Source organism: Geotrypetes seraphini, chromosome 5 (assembly GCF_902459505.1).
Source record: "Geotrypetes seraphini chromosome 5, aGeoSer1.1, whole genome shotgun sequence".
Lineage (NCBI taxonomy): Eukaryota > Metazoa > Chordata > Amphibia > Gymnophiona > Dermophiidae > Geotrypetes > Geotrypetes seraphini.
In genome coordinates, this window is record NC_047088.1 from 31,235,550 (window position 1) to 31,251,488 (window position 15,939).

Sequence of the window (15,939 nt, forward strand, 5' to 3'; positions counted from 1 at the left end):
CCTCATAACTGGTGTCTTCAGAGTTTAGACCCTGAACTCAACATCGGGGCTTGGTGTTCCTCTTCAAATCACGCTCTGTTAAAACCTGTCGAGCTTAGCAGGAGCAGTTGTTCGGTGCGACCATGGACATCGCCAGATATTCTCAGCCTTTGACATTGGAAAGCTTTGACATCGACTTCAACATCGGAGGATCCAGCTCAGACATCGTCCGGAGGCAGATACTTTTTTTCTCAATGGGAGGGACAAGTTCCTCTATCAGTTTCCTCTAATTCCTCTCATACTTAAAATGCTGAACCCGCTCTCTCAAGAGCTCCTCGGTTTTCCTTTCTACTTCAGTTCACGGTCAAAGATCCAATAACCCTGCAGATCTTTCCATCTCCTCTAACTCGGATTGCTACCTTTCAGCTTGACCTCAACAGATGCTGGTCTCTCTGATCCTGTTAGTCATTTTAGCTGCATTCAGAACCTTCCACGTGGCAGTGCTACCAACAGAAGTGGACATGGTTTTCAGCATGGTGTGATCTTCAGCATTTTGATGCTTCATCCTCCTCCATATCTTCAATGTTAGAATATTTTCTTCACTTATCCAACTATTGGTGCTTTCCATGTTCAGGTCAACAATAAATCTCTGGCTGCGCATCCTCTTGTTTCCAGGTTTATGGCAGGCCTTTTCAATATCAAACCACCTTTTAAGCCACCTCACTAACTGGATGTAGCCTCCATTTGAGCCAATGTCTTCTGCTCATTTTAAATTTCTCACTTCACCAGTGGCATTTTTAATTTCCATAACTTCTGCATGTCACGTGAGCTTCTGATGTTGGTGTGGGACCCACCCTTTATGGTATTCCACCATATAGGCCTATGCACCCATCCTAAATTCTTACCAAAAGCGGTCACAGATTTTCACTTCAATCAATAGATTGTGATTCCAGTTTTCTTTCCAAAACCTAATTCTCATCCTGGTGCAACAGCTCTTCATACCTTGGTCTGCAAACAATCCTTGGCTTATTACTTGCAAAGGACTCAGTCTCACAGAACATCTCCTCAACTGTTCATCTCCTATGATCCTAACAGATTGGGCCACCCTATATCCAAAAGAACTATTTCCACATGGCTGGCGGCCTGTATTTCATTTTGCTATGCTCAGGCTGAACTACAACTCGGGGGTCGTGTAACAGCATATAAGGTCCGAGCTATGGCAACTTCAGTTACATTATTGCATTCTACTCCCATTGATGAAATTTGCAAAGCAGCTACTTGGTCCTCGGTTCACCTCTCATTACTGTCTGGAATCCTATTCCAGACGGGATGGCCACTTCAGCCAAACAGTATTCCTTCATTATGTATTGCTGTCTTTGATTGTAACCTCTTCGCTGATTTTGCTGACTTTGATTGTAACCTCTTCACTGACTTTGACTGCAACCTCTTCGCTGATTGTCCAGCGCTTCTTGCTGTAAACCGCCTCGAACTTCTACAGCTTTGGCGGTATATAAGAATAAATTATTATTATTTATTATTATTACAGAATTTATTTTCTTAATGGCCAACTCTCTCTCCATCCCACTGTGGTAAGCTAGGAAGTCTCTTTTGTGAAAATATGCTGCCTGCTTGTCCTAGGATAAAGCACAGTTACTTACTGTAACAGGTTATCAGGGGACAGCAGGCAGATATTCTCACATCCCACCCTCCTACCCGGTTGGCTTCTTAGCTTGCTTATGGAATTGAGGTACCTCGAGCCGCTTCAGATAGGAAAGCAGTTGTCCATGCATGGTGCGGATAGTCATGAGCGCTTAAAAAAAATTTAAAGTGACAGTTCATTTTCAGACTGTCTGTACCGGGCACCATGGATGACGTCACCCATATATGAGAATATCTGCCTGCTGTCCTCGGATAACACCTGTTACAGTAAATGTTCTTTTTGAGCCTCTGAGGGCTTCTGAGTTCATTGATCTCACCTTGAGGATGTTCTTCCTGGTGGCTATTACTTCACTCAGGAGAATATCAGAGCCTGTCCTTTCAGGACCCTTCTCCTCGGAGGACTTGTGCCCATCTGCACTGTTCCTTCATTCCTTTCGAAGGTGATTTTCCCTTTTACATGAGTCGGGTGGGGGGGGGGGAGTCTGCTTGCCCTCCTTTTTGGATCAGGATATAGACTTGTGGGGCCAGGGGGCTGCACAAGCTATATTTCCAGAGTTCTGTTCTAGTACTTACAGGAGAAAAATGCCTTTTGTCTTTCATTATTTGTCCTTTTCCATGGCCCCCAAAAAAGCCAGGTGGTGTCTAACGCATTCATTGCACACTGGATAAAGGCAGCCATTAAGGCCAATTATATTTGTAGAAACAAACATGTGCATTCCTGCCTGCAGTTTTGGGTGGAGGTCTAAGTGGTTTTGCTGGAGGGTATCTGTGGAGCAGCAACCTGGTCTTCACTCCATTGTTTTGTAAAGCATTACAGGCTGAATGTGCTTACCAGACTTTGGCAGAACTTTCAGGGAATTTTGTCTTTCCATTCCCAGTGAGTTCCTGCTTGGGTATATCCCAGTTGTTCAGGATGGTATAGTTGGACATTATGGAAGGTGAAATTTAGTCATTCCCTTTGATTTTCATCCCTTTAATCATGCTGCACTATCCAGTGATTATCCATGGAAGACTTGAGTTCAAGGGACTCACGTTGTTTACTTCTCTGTAGTGGTGGTTCAGGGGAAATTTTTTTTGTTAATTAAGGCTGCAGTGGTTTGAAGGGGCATGGATATGGCATCATGTGGGACTTTCCAGTGGTATGGCAGAGGCATATTGCAGTTTTCCACAGAGCATCAGTTTGTATACCAATGATGTCACTTGGAAAAGTCAGTTTCTCTATCTCCATCTACTGGTAGGAAGGGAATGCAACCCAGGATGGTACAGCAGGGCTAAAGGAAAGGAAATTAACAAGTATGGTTGGTTTGTTTTTTTTTGTTTTTTAAACCACCTTGAGCAATTTAGATTTAGGTAATTACAGAAAAAGGAAACAAAATTTAGTTCCTTTGAATGCAGGGGCTGTAAACATGATTTTACCAGTTTCTATATAAAGTAGAATCCCAGTTAACCGGTATCCAACTAACCAGCACTCTCAACCAACTGGCAAAACAATTTGCTCGCAAAAAAACAAAAATTTTCTTCTGCTCTCCTGACCGACAACCTCCAAAATCGTTTTTGTGCTCCTGACAGCCCCCAGAGCATCAGCAGCAGCCACAAACAAACCTTCCTCCCTCCTGCCCCCAAAGCATCAGTGGCAGCCCCCCCTCCCCTGACATCTCTCCTCCCTCTTTCACTTCCTCATCTACCTGAAGCAGCAGCCGGTCAGCAGAGGCAGCGTTATAAACAGGCCCACGGGGCTTTTCCTTTGCTGTGTCACTTCTGATACAGCAGAGGAAAGGCCCTGCTGGGGATGGCCGTGAGCAGCCTGCTGACCGATTGCTGCTTCAGGGGAGTGAGGGGGGGGGGGAGGTCAGGACCGCTACTGCTTTGAGTAAGTGATAGAGGTCCAGGAGGCCAGACTCATGCGGAGGGAGAGGGCAGACCCGGGGAAGGAGTGGAGGTGGACCAGAAGTGTGTGAGGGGGGGAGAGTCTAGCAAGGTGAAGGGGAGTGGAGATGAATGGATGCTGGATTCATAAGTTGGAGGGGAGGGATAGAAAATGATCCAGACTCGGGAGGAAGAGATGCTGGGCCTAGAAGTGTTGGTGGGGATGATAGGGAGTGGAAGAGAGTAAGGTGGGAAGGGAGACTAAACCAGAAATTACATGGGTGCTGGATAACTGAGTCTACTGTAAATTCCATGTGAATCTGATGCACAACATTATATTTACATTTTGTAGTTTTCAGGCACTAAAAAGGCTTTCTTTATCTTGCTGTCTTGCTCAAAGTTGAAATTATCCCAAAGAGTTTTTTGGACACAATACTGTAGAAAGATACTGCCCCTCACAATTACTTTGGTTTTCTTAATTGTATTATCAGTGTTGAGCTGATGAACTACTGTATAATTCTTTGTGCCTGGCCTCCAAAAGTCTTTGAATATTCATACTCTTGTATAGCTTTGAGGGGCTTAATCCCCCCCCCCCCCCCAATTTGATTTCAGCACATTTTAAATTTGATTTTCATGGGTTTCTTTGCTTCTCATTAGTGAAATCACATGGCCAAACTAACCCAAGATTTTCATGTTTCCCTCTTTCATAGGAGCTTGGTCCAGATGGAGACAGCTGTGCGGTGTGCATTGAGGTTTACAAACCCAATGATGTGGTGCGCATTTTAACATGCAAGTATGTATTCCTCTATTAAATGAACACTTTTTTGTTTCTCATAATCTTGTGTTTGAATGTGTAGAAATTAGTTCCTCCCTCCCCCCCCAACTAAGGAATGATTGTAGAAATAGCAAGAAATAATGTTTTTGTCGAATTATTCCTTCCAATTTCTAGCATTGTGGTAGATGTGGACCATTCTTGGTCATGGATGTCCCTCTCCACTTTGCAATATTATGACTTATTGGCCTATACTGGTTTGCATAGATATGATATACATGGCATTGAGGGCAATGTTATAACCAGACATCTAGTTTAAGGCAGCAAAAATGTGAATATTTGATGAAAGTAGGCACCTATATTTTGCCAGACAGCATATGGATATTTTGTATGGGGGGGTCATTGAGGGGTGTCCGACAGGAGGGGTTGGGCACCCTCCTGCCGGCGATCTTTGGGGGGGCGGGTGGGTTCTGTCGGCAAGAGGGGTTGGGCACCCTCCTGCCGCGATTATCGGGGGTGGGGTGGGGCCTACCAGCAGTAAGGGTTGCGTACTTTCCTGCCGGCAATCATCAGGGGGGGGTTGGGGAGAGGAGACTTAGCGGCCATAGCCACTATACTAATTGCAGCAGGGAGATTCTTTGCCACGATTAAGTATAGCGGCCGCATCTACTTACCATGTGGGCCAGCATTTTGCTAGCCTACATTGTAAGCATCTCCCACTCTGCTAGGGAGACGCGTGGGACTGACTAGGTTCACCTAAGGCTATCGCCTATCCTTAGGTGGGCTTGCGAGCCTCCCTAGGCTCCAGGAGGTGCCTTCAATATAGGCGGCCTGCCTGGGGAGCATTTTTTTTTTTATAAACGTGCCTCCCGATTGGCTGATTAGACAGCTGTAGGATGCCTACAGATGCCTACAATCGGGACACACTTTGCAGAATCAGGGGCTTAGAGTATTGTTCCAGATCCTGCTTGGAAGGAAAGTGTCTTGTTGAAGAATGTAGCCCATGACAGTAAATGAATGTCAACTTGTGTGTCACTTTGCATCAGTCTTAGTGAAATCATCAATGTGCAAAAGATATCACAGTTATTGATTTAGTAACTACACTTCTCCCTCGTTATTCGTGGGGGATAGGGGCAGAGCTGGACCGCGAATGGCGAAAAACCGTGAATATCTGGCTCTGACCCACCCCCACCTCCCTTCCGCCTTCCCCCAGCATCCCGGCCTTACCTGGTGGTCTAGCTGTTTTTCGGGGCAGGAGCGATCTTCCTACGCTCCTGCCCCGTGCAGATAACCATTAGGAAATGGCTGTGGGGAGTTCCCGTAGTCTCTCGAGATATTCAACAGTTTTTGCTAGTATCTGTTTATTGACTCGATAATACTAATCTGCAATGGAGAATTTCTCTTTTTCTGCTCTTTAATGCATACTATTCTTTTTATTTTCTATAGCCATTTTTTCCACAAGACCTGTATTGACCCCTGGCTGCTAGAACACAGGACTTGTCCCATGTGCAAATGTGACATTCTCAAAGTTTTAGGAGTTGAAGTAAGTTTGCTGCATCATGGTACCCATTTTTTCCTAAATCATCTTTTGGGTACCCTTTTGGGCTCATTTTCAAAGCACTTACACCCTCTTTTACTAAGGTGCGCTAACCGATTAGTGTGCGCTAAACACTAACACATCCATAGACTAACATGCACGCGTTGCGTTTAGTGCGCGCTAATTGGTTAGCGCACCTTAGTAAAAGAGGACCTTAGATTCACAAAATTACATAGGTTACTATGGAACTTTGTAAGTCTAAATGCTTTGAAAATACACCAAAATGTTTTTCTTAGAAATACAAACTTCTTAATCCCTTAGTGTTGTAAAGATAACAAAGGTACAAGTTATATTTTTGACACTAGGAATATTAACAGCAAGCTACAGTGAATGAAAGGAGTGTGCATTTATTCATTATCGGTGCCTTAACTGTAGATGCTGACTAACATAAACAGGAGAGTAAATGAAATTCTTGTACAATCCCCCTTTATTCTGGGACCAGTGGGTTGTGCATCCCTTTCTGCCAGGAACTGTAGGAAGCCTCAGATGATTGAAGACTTAACTCCTCCCTCTGATAGCATGCCCCTTTGACACCAGTCTTGTCGTCCTACAAGCCAGCCTATAGGAGCTTATCTTTTCTGCTCATGTTTCTTTTGGTGTTTTAGCAGTATTTTCTTTTCGTGGTTTTGCCCTCGTGCTGTGTAGGTTCCTTGCAGGGACGTCCTTGTGGAGGGAGATCGCAGGCTGATGGAGAACGTCTGCTTCTAGGAGTTTCCCTGCTCTGCAGTAAGCCCCCCTAGACAGCTTGCAAGTCAGATTGGGGCTCTGGGATTGGGCGCTAGCTCACCCCAGGTTCGTCCACTAGTGTGTATAGCACAGGCTGAGTGATTTCAGTTCAGGTGCGACCAGATAGGAACTTGTTTGACTAGGCGAATTTGATTGCAGGCATTGATTGTCCCATAGGGGACCATTTAACAAGGAAAAGGTTATACTTAAGATTGGTTCCATCTTTCCTTCCTAAAGTGATGTCATCCTTTCATCTTAGGAAAAAACAGGGGAAACAAAACCACAAACACAAATATCCAAAATAAGGAGTGGAATTGTCCTAATGAGACTGGTGAACACAAGCTGTTATGAAAATGTCCTTTTATTCATCCAGTGGTTCAAATGGCTTTATTCATCCAATAACTCAATGACTCAACATGTACATGTTTTGACCAAACGGGCCTGCTTTAGGAGTCTAGAGAGTTTTCTCGATAATGCCAAATGATATGCTAAAATGTAGAATCTTTTGCAACAGTGCTCGGAGCCAAAAGGTCTGGGTGTTCTAGAGTCTAGAAATGTTAACAGGGATTTGGTGTTCCACTCTCGGTAAGTACAGATTTGGAATTTCTGGACTGGTCTGGTGGAAAAATAAGAAGGGTAAATTGATCTGCTTATCTGCTAATTTTCTTTCCATACCAGTCCAGAACTCAGCTGTGGTTCTTAACATCAGTTTGTTTACTGTCTCCTGAAGCATAGACTTCAATTTGGCTTGTTTTTTCGTTCCTGTTTGATCTTTAGTTTGGAGGGCAATATCCTTTAATTCTATTGAGTAGTTAATTAGTTCTTAGGGGAGTATTTTTTCCTTTGAATTACCTTTGCTGTGCTACTTTATTAATGACTTCCAGGGAATTGAAATAGGGTTCTTAAGAAATGATATCATAGTTTAGTAGTTCTCAGGCTCTACCTGCTGGCAGAACAACACAAACCCACACATCTGGATTGGCCTTGAGGGACTCTGAGAGAAAGTTAGTGGGCAAGTACCAATTTATGCATGTTTACCCACAACTAAACACTAATTTCAATTGGAGTAGTAAATATTATAACTATGAATCCTCTAAAAAAATTATTCTTCTTCAAAAAGAGAGAATCTTCTATCAAAAAATATATTATATAGAGTAACAAATAAATAATTACTAAATAGTGCTCAGTGATAGCCAATAAGAACTCCAAAGCATAAGGACACGGGCCTCTGCCAGTTCAGGCTTGTATACATCATAGCACTCCTCCCTTCCTACCACTAAACAGCTAAAGTTCTAAAAGTCTAAAGCTCTAAATGAAATTCGAACAAGGGGGGCTACTTATCTTTGCTGGAGTTGTCATAAGTGCTCCAAATCCAAAAAGTGCTTTGTGCTCATCCAAACAATTCAAAAAGAAAAAAACAAAAGTGTTTGGATGAGCACTGAGCACTTTTTGGATTAGCAGCAGAGGCCCGGGACCTTATGACAACTCCAGCAGAGATAAGAAACCCCCTTGTTCGAATTTCATTTAGAGCTTTAGTCTTTTAGAACTTTAGCTGTTTAGTGGTAGGAAGGGAGGAGTGTATGATGTATACAAGCCTGAACTGGCAGAGGCCCGTGTCCTTATGCTTTGGAGTTCTTATTGGCTATCACTAAGCACTATTTATTAATTATTTATTTGTTACTCTATAGAATATATTTTTTTGATAGAAGAATCTCTCTCTTTGAAGAATAATACCCACAACTAAAGCCAGATAGGGATGACATTGTGCAGTTAATGTTACTTAATTGAGCCCTTGCTCTAATGTGATCAGATTTTCACATAACCTTTTGCTTAATTGTTTAAAGGTAGATATAGAAGATGGCACTCTTTCACAAACATCAGTGTCTACTGTGCCATCTAGTGCATTCCAGCATACAGAGGAAGATAGCCGAAGTGGGACTCCATCATCTGGTTATGCTTCGGTTCAAGAAGCAGATGAGCGTGTGGCAAATGAACAAGAGGAAGCTTCTGCAGCAAGTATGTATGCAAACTGATATTTAACAGCCTCATGATACTTAGTAAAATACATTCCACAGAACATAAGGGGGGGATGAATTCTATACTTAATGTAACATGTATATCAGACTAAAATTGATTTGTTGACATTTTGGGCTGTAGTCCTAGAGGAAATTATATTATCTCCTTTGACAGTTGGATGTTGCTGATTTAAAGGAAAAAACAGGTGGGGGAAGGGGAATATGCAGAGTAGTGCTGCCCGATTCAGGAAAAAAAATTTTGATTCGATTCAGCCTGTTGAATTGGTGATTCGATACGATTTTCCTGCCCAATTGGGTGTTTTGTTTTTTTTCCAAACATCCTCGTGGGTTTATTTTATAACCTCTTCAGCCCCTTTGCCTTCTCCTAACCACACTGTCACTGTGGTGTAAACAAAATAAACAAAAAAGACTTTCCTCTCTGTTAAATCCTAGCTCACGTTTGCAGTCTAACACTAGCTCTGGCAGGATACATATTTCAAATCTGACATATTGTTGTGGTCCCGCCCCTCCTCTGATGTCAGAGGAGGGGGGCGGGACCGTGATGGAGGAAACGGCTCCGAAGCAGTACAAAGATCGCTAGCACCGCGATCTTGTTGCAGGCTGTTTCTCAAAGGTAAAGAGTGTGGGGAGGCCAGGGGCGTGGAAGCCGGATGCTGGGGGGAGGGGGATGACAACAGCAGCACTTCCCGACTGACATTCCCCCCTCCCCCTCTAAAGCAGGTGCTGGTGCAGCCAGCCAGCAAGAGCAGCGCTGCCGCTCCTGCTTTAGGAAGCGAGGGGGAGGGTCAGGCGAATCGGGAAGCTGATTTTTTTTGTTTTGAACCGATTCAAATCGATTCACCCGAAGTGAATTGGTGAACCAATTCGAATCGAGTAGCACTAGTGCAGAGCATGTAGAAGCTCTACCTGGAGCAAAAAAGGCTTTCCTGTCCACTTTTTGAATAGTGCTGTTGTATTCGTTCACTCCTCTAGTGGAGGTAGTAGAGATGAAAACAGTAATGGAATTAAAAAATGCATGGAAGAAACACAAAGGATTTCTATTGAGGAAATAGAATGGAATCAAATTTAGTGGTGCTTAGAGAACAACTCAGTAGTTATATGAATAAGGCTAGTGCCAGGCAGACTTCTATGGTCAGTGCCTCGATTATGGCTAGACAGATCTGGTTGGGATGGAGTAGGCTTCAACTGTAACTCCAGTTGTTGGGAAATAAAACCAGTGCCAGGCAGACCTCTACGGACTGTATCTCAGAAACAGCAAGGTCAGATCAAGATTAAATATGCATATATGCATGTAATATTCTATTTGTTATTACTAGGCTGTTAATTTATCATGGATGTTAGTTCCTTTTAATAATTCATATTCTATCAACTTTTATGAATTACTGCTAAAGGTAGATTAGCAGGTGGTATTAATTCTTTAATTTAGCTTATTAATATTTTAAACTATTAATTATTGAATAATGTTTATTGCTATTTATCATTTCATAAGAACATAAGAATTGCTGCTGCTGGGTAAGACCAGTGGTCCATCGTGCCCAGTAGTCCGCTCACGCAGTGGCCCTTAGGTCAAAGACCAGTGTCCTAACTGAGACTAGCTTTACCTGCATACGTTCTGGTTCAGCAGGAACCTGTCTAACGTTATCTTGAATCTCTGGAGGGGGTTTCCCCTATAACAGCCTCTGGAAGAGCGTTCCAGTTTTCCATCACTCTCTGGGTGAAGAAGAACTTACTTACGTTTGTACAGAATTGATCGCCTTTTAACTTTAGAGAGTGCCCTCTCATTCTCTCTACCTTGGAGAGGGTGAACAACCTGCCTCTATCTACTAAGTCTATTCTCTTCATTATCTTGAATGTTTCTATCATGTCCCCTCTGCCTCCTCTTTTCAAGGGAGAAGAGGCCCAGTTTCTTTCCTGGGGGGTATCTCCAAGTACCGCATATAATTCCTCTTAATCTTATGCAAAGTTTTTTTTGCACAGCGCTATGGCACTTTTTAAAAATAGTTTGATTTTACTGTTGTGATTTTTTAAAATTAGTTTTAGGAGCTAGTTAATAGATCTGTCTTATTCTTCTATCCCCGTGCATTATACAAGGACTCGCTCCCACTTACTTGGCTTTGCTACTCTCAGTGCCAGACCAAGGTCCAAACAGCTCTCCCAGCTCCACCCCAGGCCCATCTTCCTCCCTTCCCCTCACCTTCGCACAGGTCAGTAATTGCTAAAATATTTCTTAACTTCAAAGACAGGTCTGAATAAGTTTCACAATTTCTAAGACAAAGCTGAGACCAGATGGGACACTTTGGTTAAACCAAAGAAGAAGTCTCAAGTGCCCCGTACTTTCAAGTCAGCTTCTCGGCTAAGCCTGCTCCTCCTGCTCCTTCTCAGCCTAGGAAACAAAAGCAGCAACCATGTCAGCAACCTAAACAGGCTGCTCAACAAAAGCCAACACAGCCTTTTTGACATGTTTCTCAGGAGCATAGCCACAGTTCCTATTCTCCAACCGCTACCTCAGCCAATCGGAGGGCAGCTTCAACATTACATAAATCGTTGGGAGCTCATCATCACAGAGCTCTGGGTTCTAGACATCAATTCATCAGGGGTATGCTCTCAATTTTCATACCCTACCTCCGGATCATCCTCCAAGAGAGTCTGTTTCAGACCCAGCACAATCTTCTCCTCTCATTCAGGAGATTCAATCCCTCTTCCTTTCCAATGCCATCAAAAAGGTTCCTTTGTCTCAGCAGAGTCAGGGACTCTACTGCCGATATTTTTTAATCCCGAAAAAGACGGGAGATATACGACCTGTTCTAGATCTCGGAGATCTCAACAAATTTCTAGTCAAAGAGAAGTTTTGGATGCTCTCTCTTGCCCTTCTTTATCCATTTCTGGATCAGAACGACTGGCTATGCTCTCTGGATGTCAAAGAAGCCTACACGCATATACCAATTCATCAGGCTTCCTGCAAGTACCTTCATTTTCAAGTGAATGGACGTCATTACAATACAAGGTTCTTTCTTTTGGCCTGGTATCTTCTCCCAGAGTCTTCATGAAGTGCCTGATTGTTGTGATAGCATTTCTCCAATCCCAAGGTCTTAGTCTTTCCTTACCTAGACGACTAGTTGATCAAAGCTGTGTCATTTTAGGAGGTGCCTCTAGCAACATCTCAGACCATTCCTACAAGTTTTGGGATTTGAAGTCAATTTTCCCAAATCTCACCTAATTCCGACTCAATGTCTTCAGTTCATTGGGGCTGTCCTCGATACTACTCTAATGAGGGTGTTCCTCCCTCCAGAGTGATTAGTGCACTGTGCCAACCTCACTCCTAAGTGTTTAGGAATAATGGCAATTGCACATATATTACCAGTCCAATATTATTATTTATTAATTTTAATCTTACATTCTTGTCTCAGAAGGCATATGTGTGATGGAGAATCATATAACATCAGGCATGTCAAAATACATCTCTCCTGGCAAATATGATCTCAGAGTCTATACTGGTGCGTTCCTTTTATACCTTCACACTGACCAGTATGACATCACACTTGTCAGCCAATCAGCCAACAGAGGCTGTCCTTAGGTTTGTACAAAGAAATTCCTTTTAACATAGAAAAGTTTTACAAATCATATTTTTGTTTACATCAATTTCTGAATATCCATAAAACATTTATAATATACCCAATATACACTTTGTCATACTCAAAAAGTTTAAATCAAACAGCCTTTCTGTATTTGCAGAACCCATGCTTTAAAAACTAACAGCTTCAAGTTTCACTAACACACATGAACAGAAAAACCCCAGACCCCCCTTTCTATGCTGGAGATCAACCTAGCTGACCTTTGCTAGGCCTCTAGAGGGTTTCCATGGTAACCAGTCCACTCTTTTCCTAACTAACTCCAAATGTTGCTCTTAGGCTCACTTAAAGTTTCTTGAACCTTATATATGTAAAACATTTAAAATTAAATACAAATCATTCTATCACACATCCTGCATTCCACACATCGCACATTCGGGGCCCCAAACATCCATAGACAAGCACACTGGTATTTCATTCACATCTCAGAATTCTTTAAAACATATTAAAAAAAAATTATTCTCTACCCAGCATAGAAATGCCAGGACCATCTGTTAATACTTAAGCCATGAGGTTTCTGATATTCTCACTGGACATGGCAGTCCAAACAAAGAACACTAGAATCCCAGGCCTTTTTTAAGCGGGAAAACTTCAATATGGTTTACCCCAGGAGAAGACACACAGAAAGACAAAAAACAAAATGGAGTTCTTAATACCTCTATAAGTGTGTCATGTATATCCTGATTTTCCCCTATGATCTGGCTTAATAGCAAAATACATAAAGAAAATATTATGCTTTTCCTTATCTATAGTGTTTTTCTGGCCTTAATTGCAATCTATATTTAGATTGTTTATTAACCAACTTTTTGTATGCTTCTATTGGGCATGGCCTTAACTAACGCATATGTTTCTAACTAGATTTACCCCGAACCATACAAAAAGCAGGCGTTATATGTAGAAAAAATCTACAAAATACTCCACAAACACGTCTTGCACACTATCCATTCCATTACTGCATTATAGCACTCCCACCAGCCAGCGAGCGCCACTACAACTTAAGAGTGCCTGAACACTCTTCTCATCCTCTGTCAACAGATGTTGAAAGTGCACACCATCTCTGCGAGGCGCATGATGGTTCTCCTGGGTCACATGGCTTCCGCAGTTCACTTCGCTCAATGGGGCACTCCTCGGGTGGACTTATTTGCAACTCATCACAATCACAAGTTGCCCCAGTTTTGCTTCAGACTTTACTCTCCTCACCGTCTGGAAGCTGATGTGTTTCTCCTAGATTGGACGGGCCTGTTTCTATATGCATTCCCTCCAACTCCTCTCCTGTTAAAGACTCCATTCAAACTCAAACGAGAGTCAGCCATCATGATTCTCATTGCCCCTCGATGGCCGAGGCAGCATTGGTTCTCCTTTCTACTTCAACTCAGCAATTCAGGCAGCCAATTCCTCTACCAATCTTTCCTACTGTGCTTACTCAGAAACACAGATTGCTTCTACATCCCAACCTGCAATCGTTACACCTGACAGCTTGGTTTCTCTTGGGCTGAATCTATATGAATTACATCTCTCAGCCTGTCCACAATATTATTGACGCCTCCAGGAAGCCAGCCACTCAACAATGTTATCAACAAAAGTGGACTTGATTTTCTTCCTGGTGTCTCCATCATCATGATCCAACATCCTTGTCAGTGGAATTAGAATTGGATTATCTACTTCATCTGTCTGACTCTGAACTCAGATCTACATCTATTAGAGTCCATCTCAATGCTATTTCAGCTTTTCACATGCCAGTTGAGGGAAAACCTCTTATTGCTCATCCTTTGGTCTCCAGATTCATAAAGGACTTTTCAATGTGAAACCACCTCCCAAACCTCCTCCTGTAGTCTGGGACCTTAATGTAATAATAATAATTTATTTCTTATATACCGCTATCCCGTGAAGTTCGAAGCGGTTTAGTTCTTTCCAGATTGATGAGGCCACCATTTGAGCCAGTGGCCACGGCTCATCTCAAGTTTCTTACCTGGAAAGTTGTCTTTCTTATCTCGCTCACTTTCTGCCAGGAGGGTCAGTAAGTTGCAGCGTTGGTGGCTGATCCACCTTTCACAGTTTTTCACCATGATAAAGTGGTTCTATGCACGCATCCAAAGTTTCTAGCAAAAGTTGTTAGTTTCATCTCAATCAGTCACTTGTTCTCCCAGTTTTTTCCCTTAAGCCTCATTCTCATGCAGGAGAAAGGGCATTATACACTCTGGACTGTAAACATACTTTGGCCTATTACATCGACAGGACAAAGCCACATAGAACATCTCCCCATTTTCATCTCATTTGATCCTAATAAGTTGGGGCATCCTGTTTCCAAGAGAATGATTTCCAACTGGGTAGCTGCCTGTATATCGTTCTGCTATGCTCAGACTGGACTGAACTTGGAAAGTCATGTCACAGCTCAGAAAGTCTGAGCTATGGTAGCTTCTGTTGCTTTCCTCAGATCTACTCCTATTGAGGAAATCTGTAAAGCTACCTGGTCCTCAGTTCATACATTCACCTCACATTATTGTCTGGAGTCTTTTTCCAGATGGGATGGGCACTTCGGCCAGTCAGTTTTACAAAATTTATTTTCCTAAAGGCCAACACTCCCACCATCCCATTCTGCTTAGCTTTGAGGTCACCCATGTGTGAGAATATGCTGCCTGTTTGTCCTGGGATAAAGCACAGTTACTTACCATAACAGGTGTTATCCAGGGACAACAGGCAGATATTCTCACAACCCACCCACCTCCCCTAGTTGGCTTCTTAGCTGGCTTATCTTAACTGAAGGACCGCACGCCTATGTCAGGCGGGAAGACACTCGTGCATGCGCAATGTGGGCTGATCACGAACTTTCTAAAACTTAAAGTTGCAATTTCACTTTTCAAGTGTCCGTACTGGGGCTCTGTCAGTGACATCACCCATATGTGAGAATATCTGCCTGCTGTCCCTAAATAACACCTGTTGTGGTAAGTAACTGTGCTTTTTAGGACAATGCTATGTAGCACTGAATGAGTGCATTTAAATGCGTGCTTCAGCTTTTTCTTCTCTGCTGTCAAAGCCTGTAGCTAAAGAACCCAAGTGCTTGCTTTCTCTAGTTTATCCAGATAAGCTCAACATTCACAAGTTGCCTGAAACAATAAGTGTTGAAATTGTGCCTTCTAATAACATTTTAAGATTGATGTTTGCTGCCACCTGTTGGATCGTCGAGTCTTTTAAAGTTCACATTTCTGAAAATGTGTAGTAATTTCTTTGGTAAAGGCTGATGTAGTGTATTGGGCATTTCACTTTTTCCAGTGTTTAAAAACAAAAGGTATAATAAGGAAATATGTAAGCAGATGCAGTACACCTGTACCTTGTAGCCTCCAGGGTATTTGCATATTTTAGTTTCAAGGTGAAAATACAACCAAAGCTTACCCTTAACTTGGTTAGAAATGCTAAAGGGAACTTTCTACAATGTAGTCCACTTCTTACAGATACATTGCCTGGGCGTGTTCCTGCAATTTGATTGAGAGACACGGTAACATCTTAATTGTTTCTGCAATGTTTTCTTGCTTTCTTTGGGAGCTGCCAGCTTGTTCATTTTATTTGGGGTTTTTTCTTTCTTGTCAAGACTGTGACTTTGTTTTAGTGCCTAGCCTTGGGTGGCAGGTAAAACTATCTGCATTGAGTTATGATAGCTTACACAAACATTTCTTGAAC

The 15,939-nt window shown here is 42.6% G+C and overlaps 1 protein-coding gene across 2 annotated transcripts in view; it reads left to right on the forward strand.

Annotated features, from left to right (window-relative positions):
* Positions 1–15,939, forward strand: part of RNF128 (ring finger protein 128) — an 86,061-nt gene that overhangs the window by 65,488 nt on the left and 4,634 nt on the right. Inside the window, exons 4-7 of one of the 2 annotated variants that reach the window (XM_033945883.1) lie at positions 4,215–4,297; positions 5,723–5,819; positions 8,444–8,615; positions 15,714–15,757. In XM_033945883.1, coding sequence (XP_033801774.1) covers positions 4,215–4,297; positions 5,723–5,819; positions 8,444–8,615; positions 15,714–15,745 — 384 coding nt within the window. In that variant the 3' untranslated portion in view covers positions 15,746–15,757. The remainder of the gene's footprint in view (positions 1–4,214; positions 4,298–5,722; positions 5,820–8,443; positions 8,616–15,713; positions 15,758–15,939) is intronic. The other variant, XM_033945882.1, reaches the window with a different exon arrangement.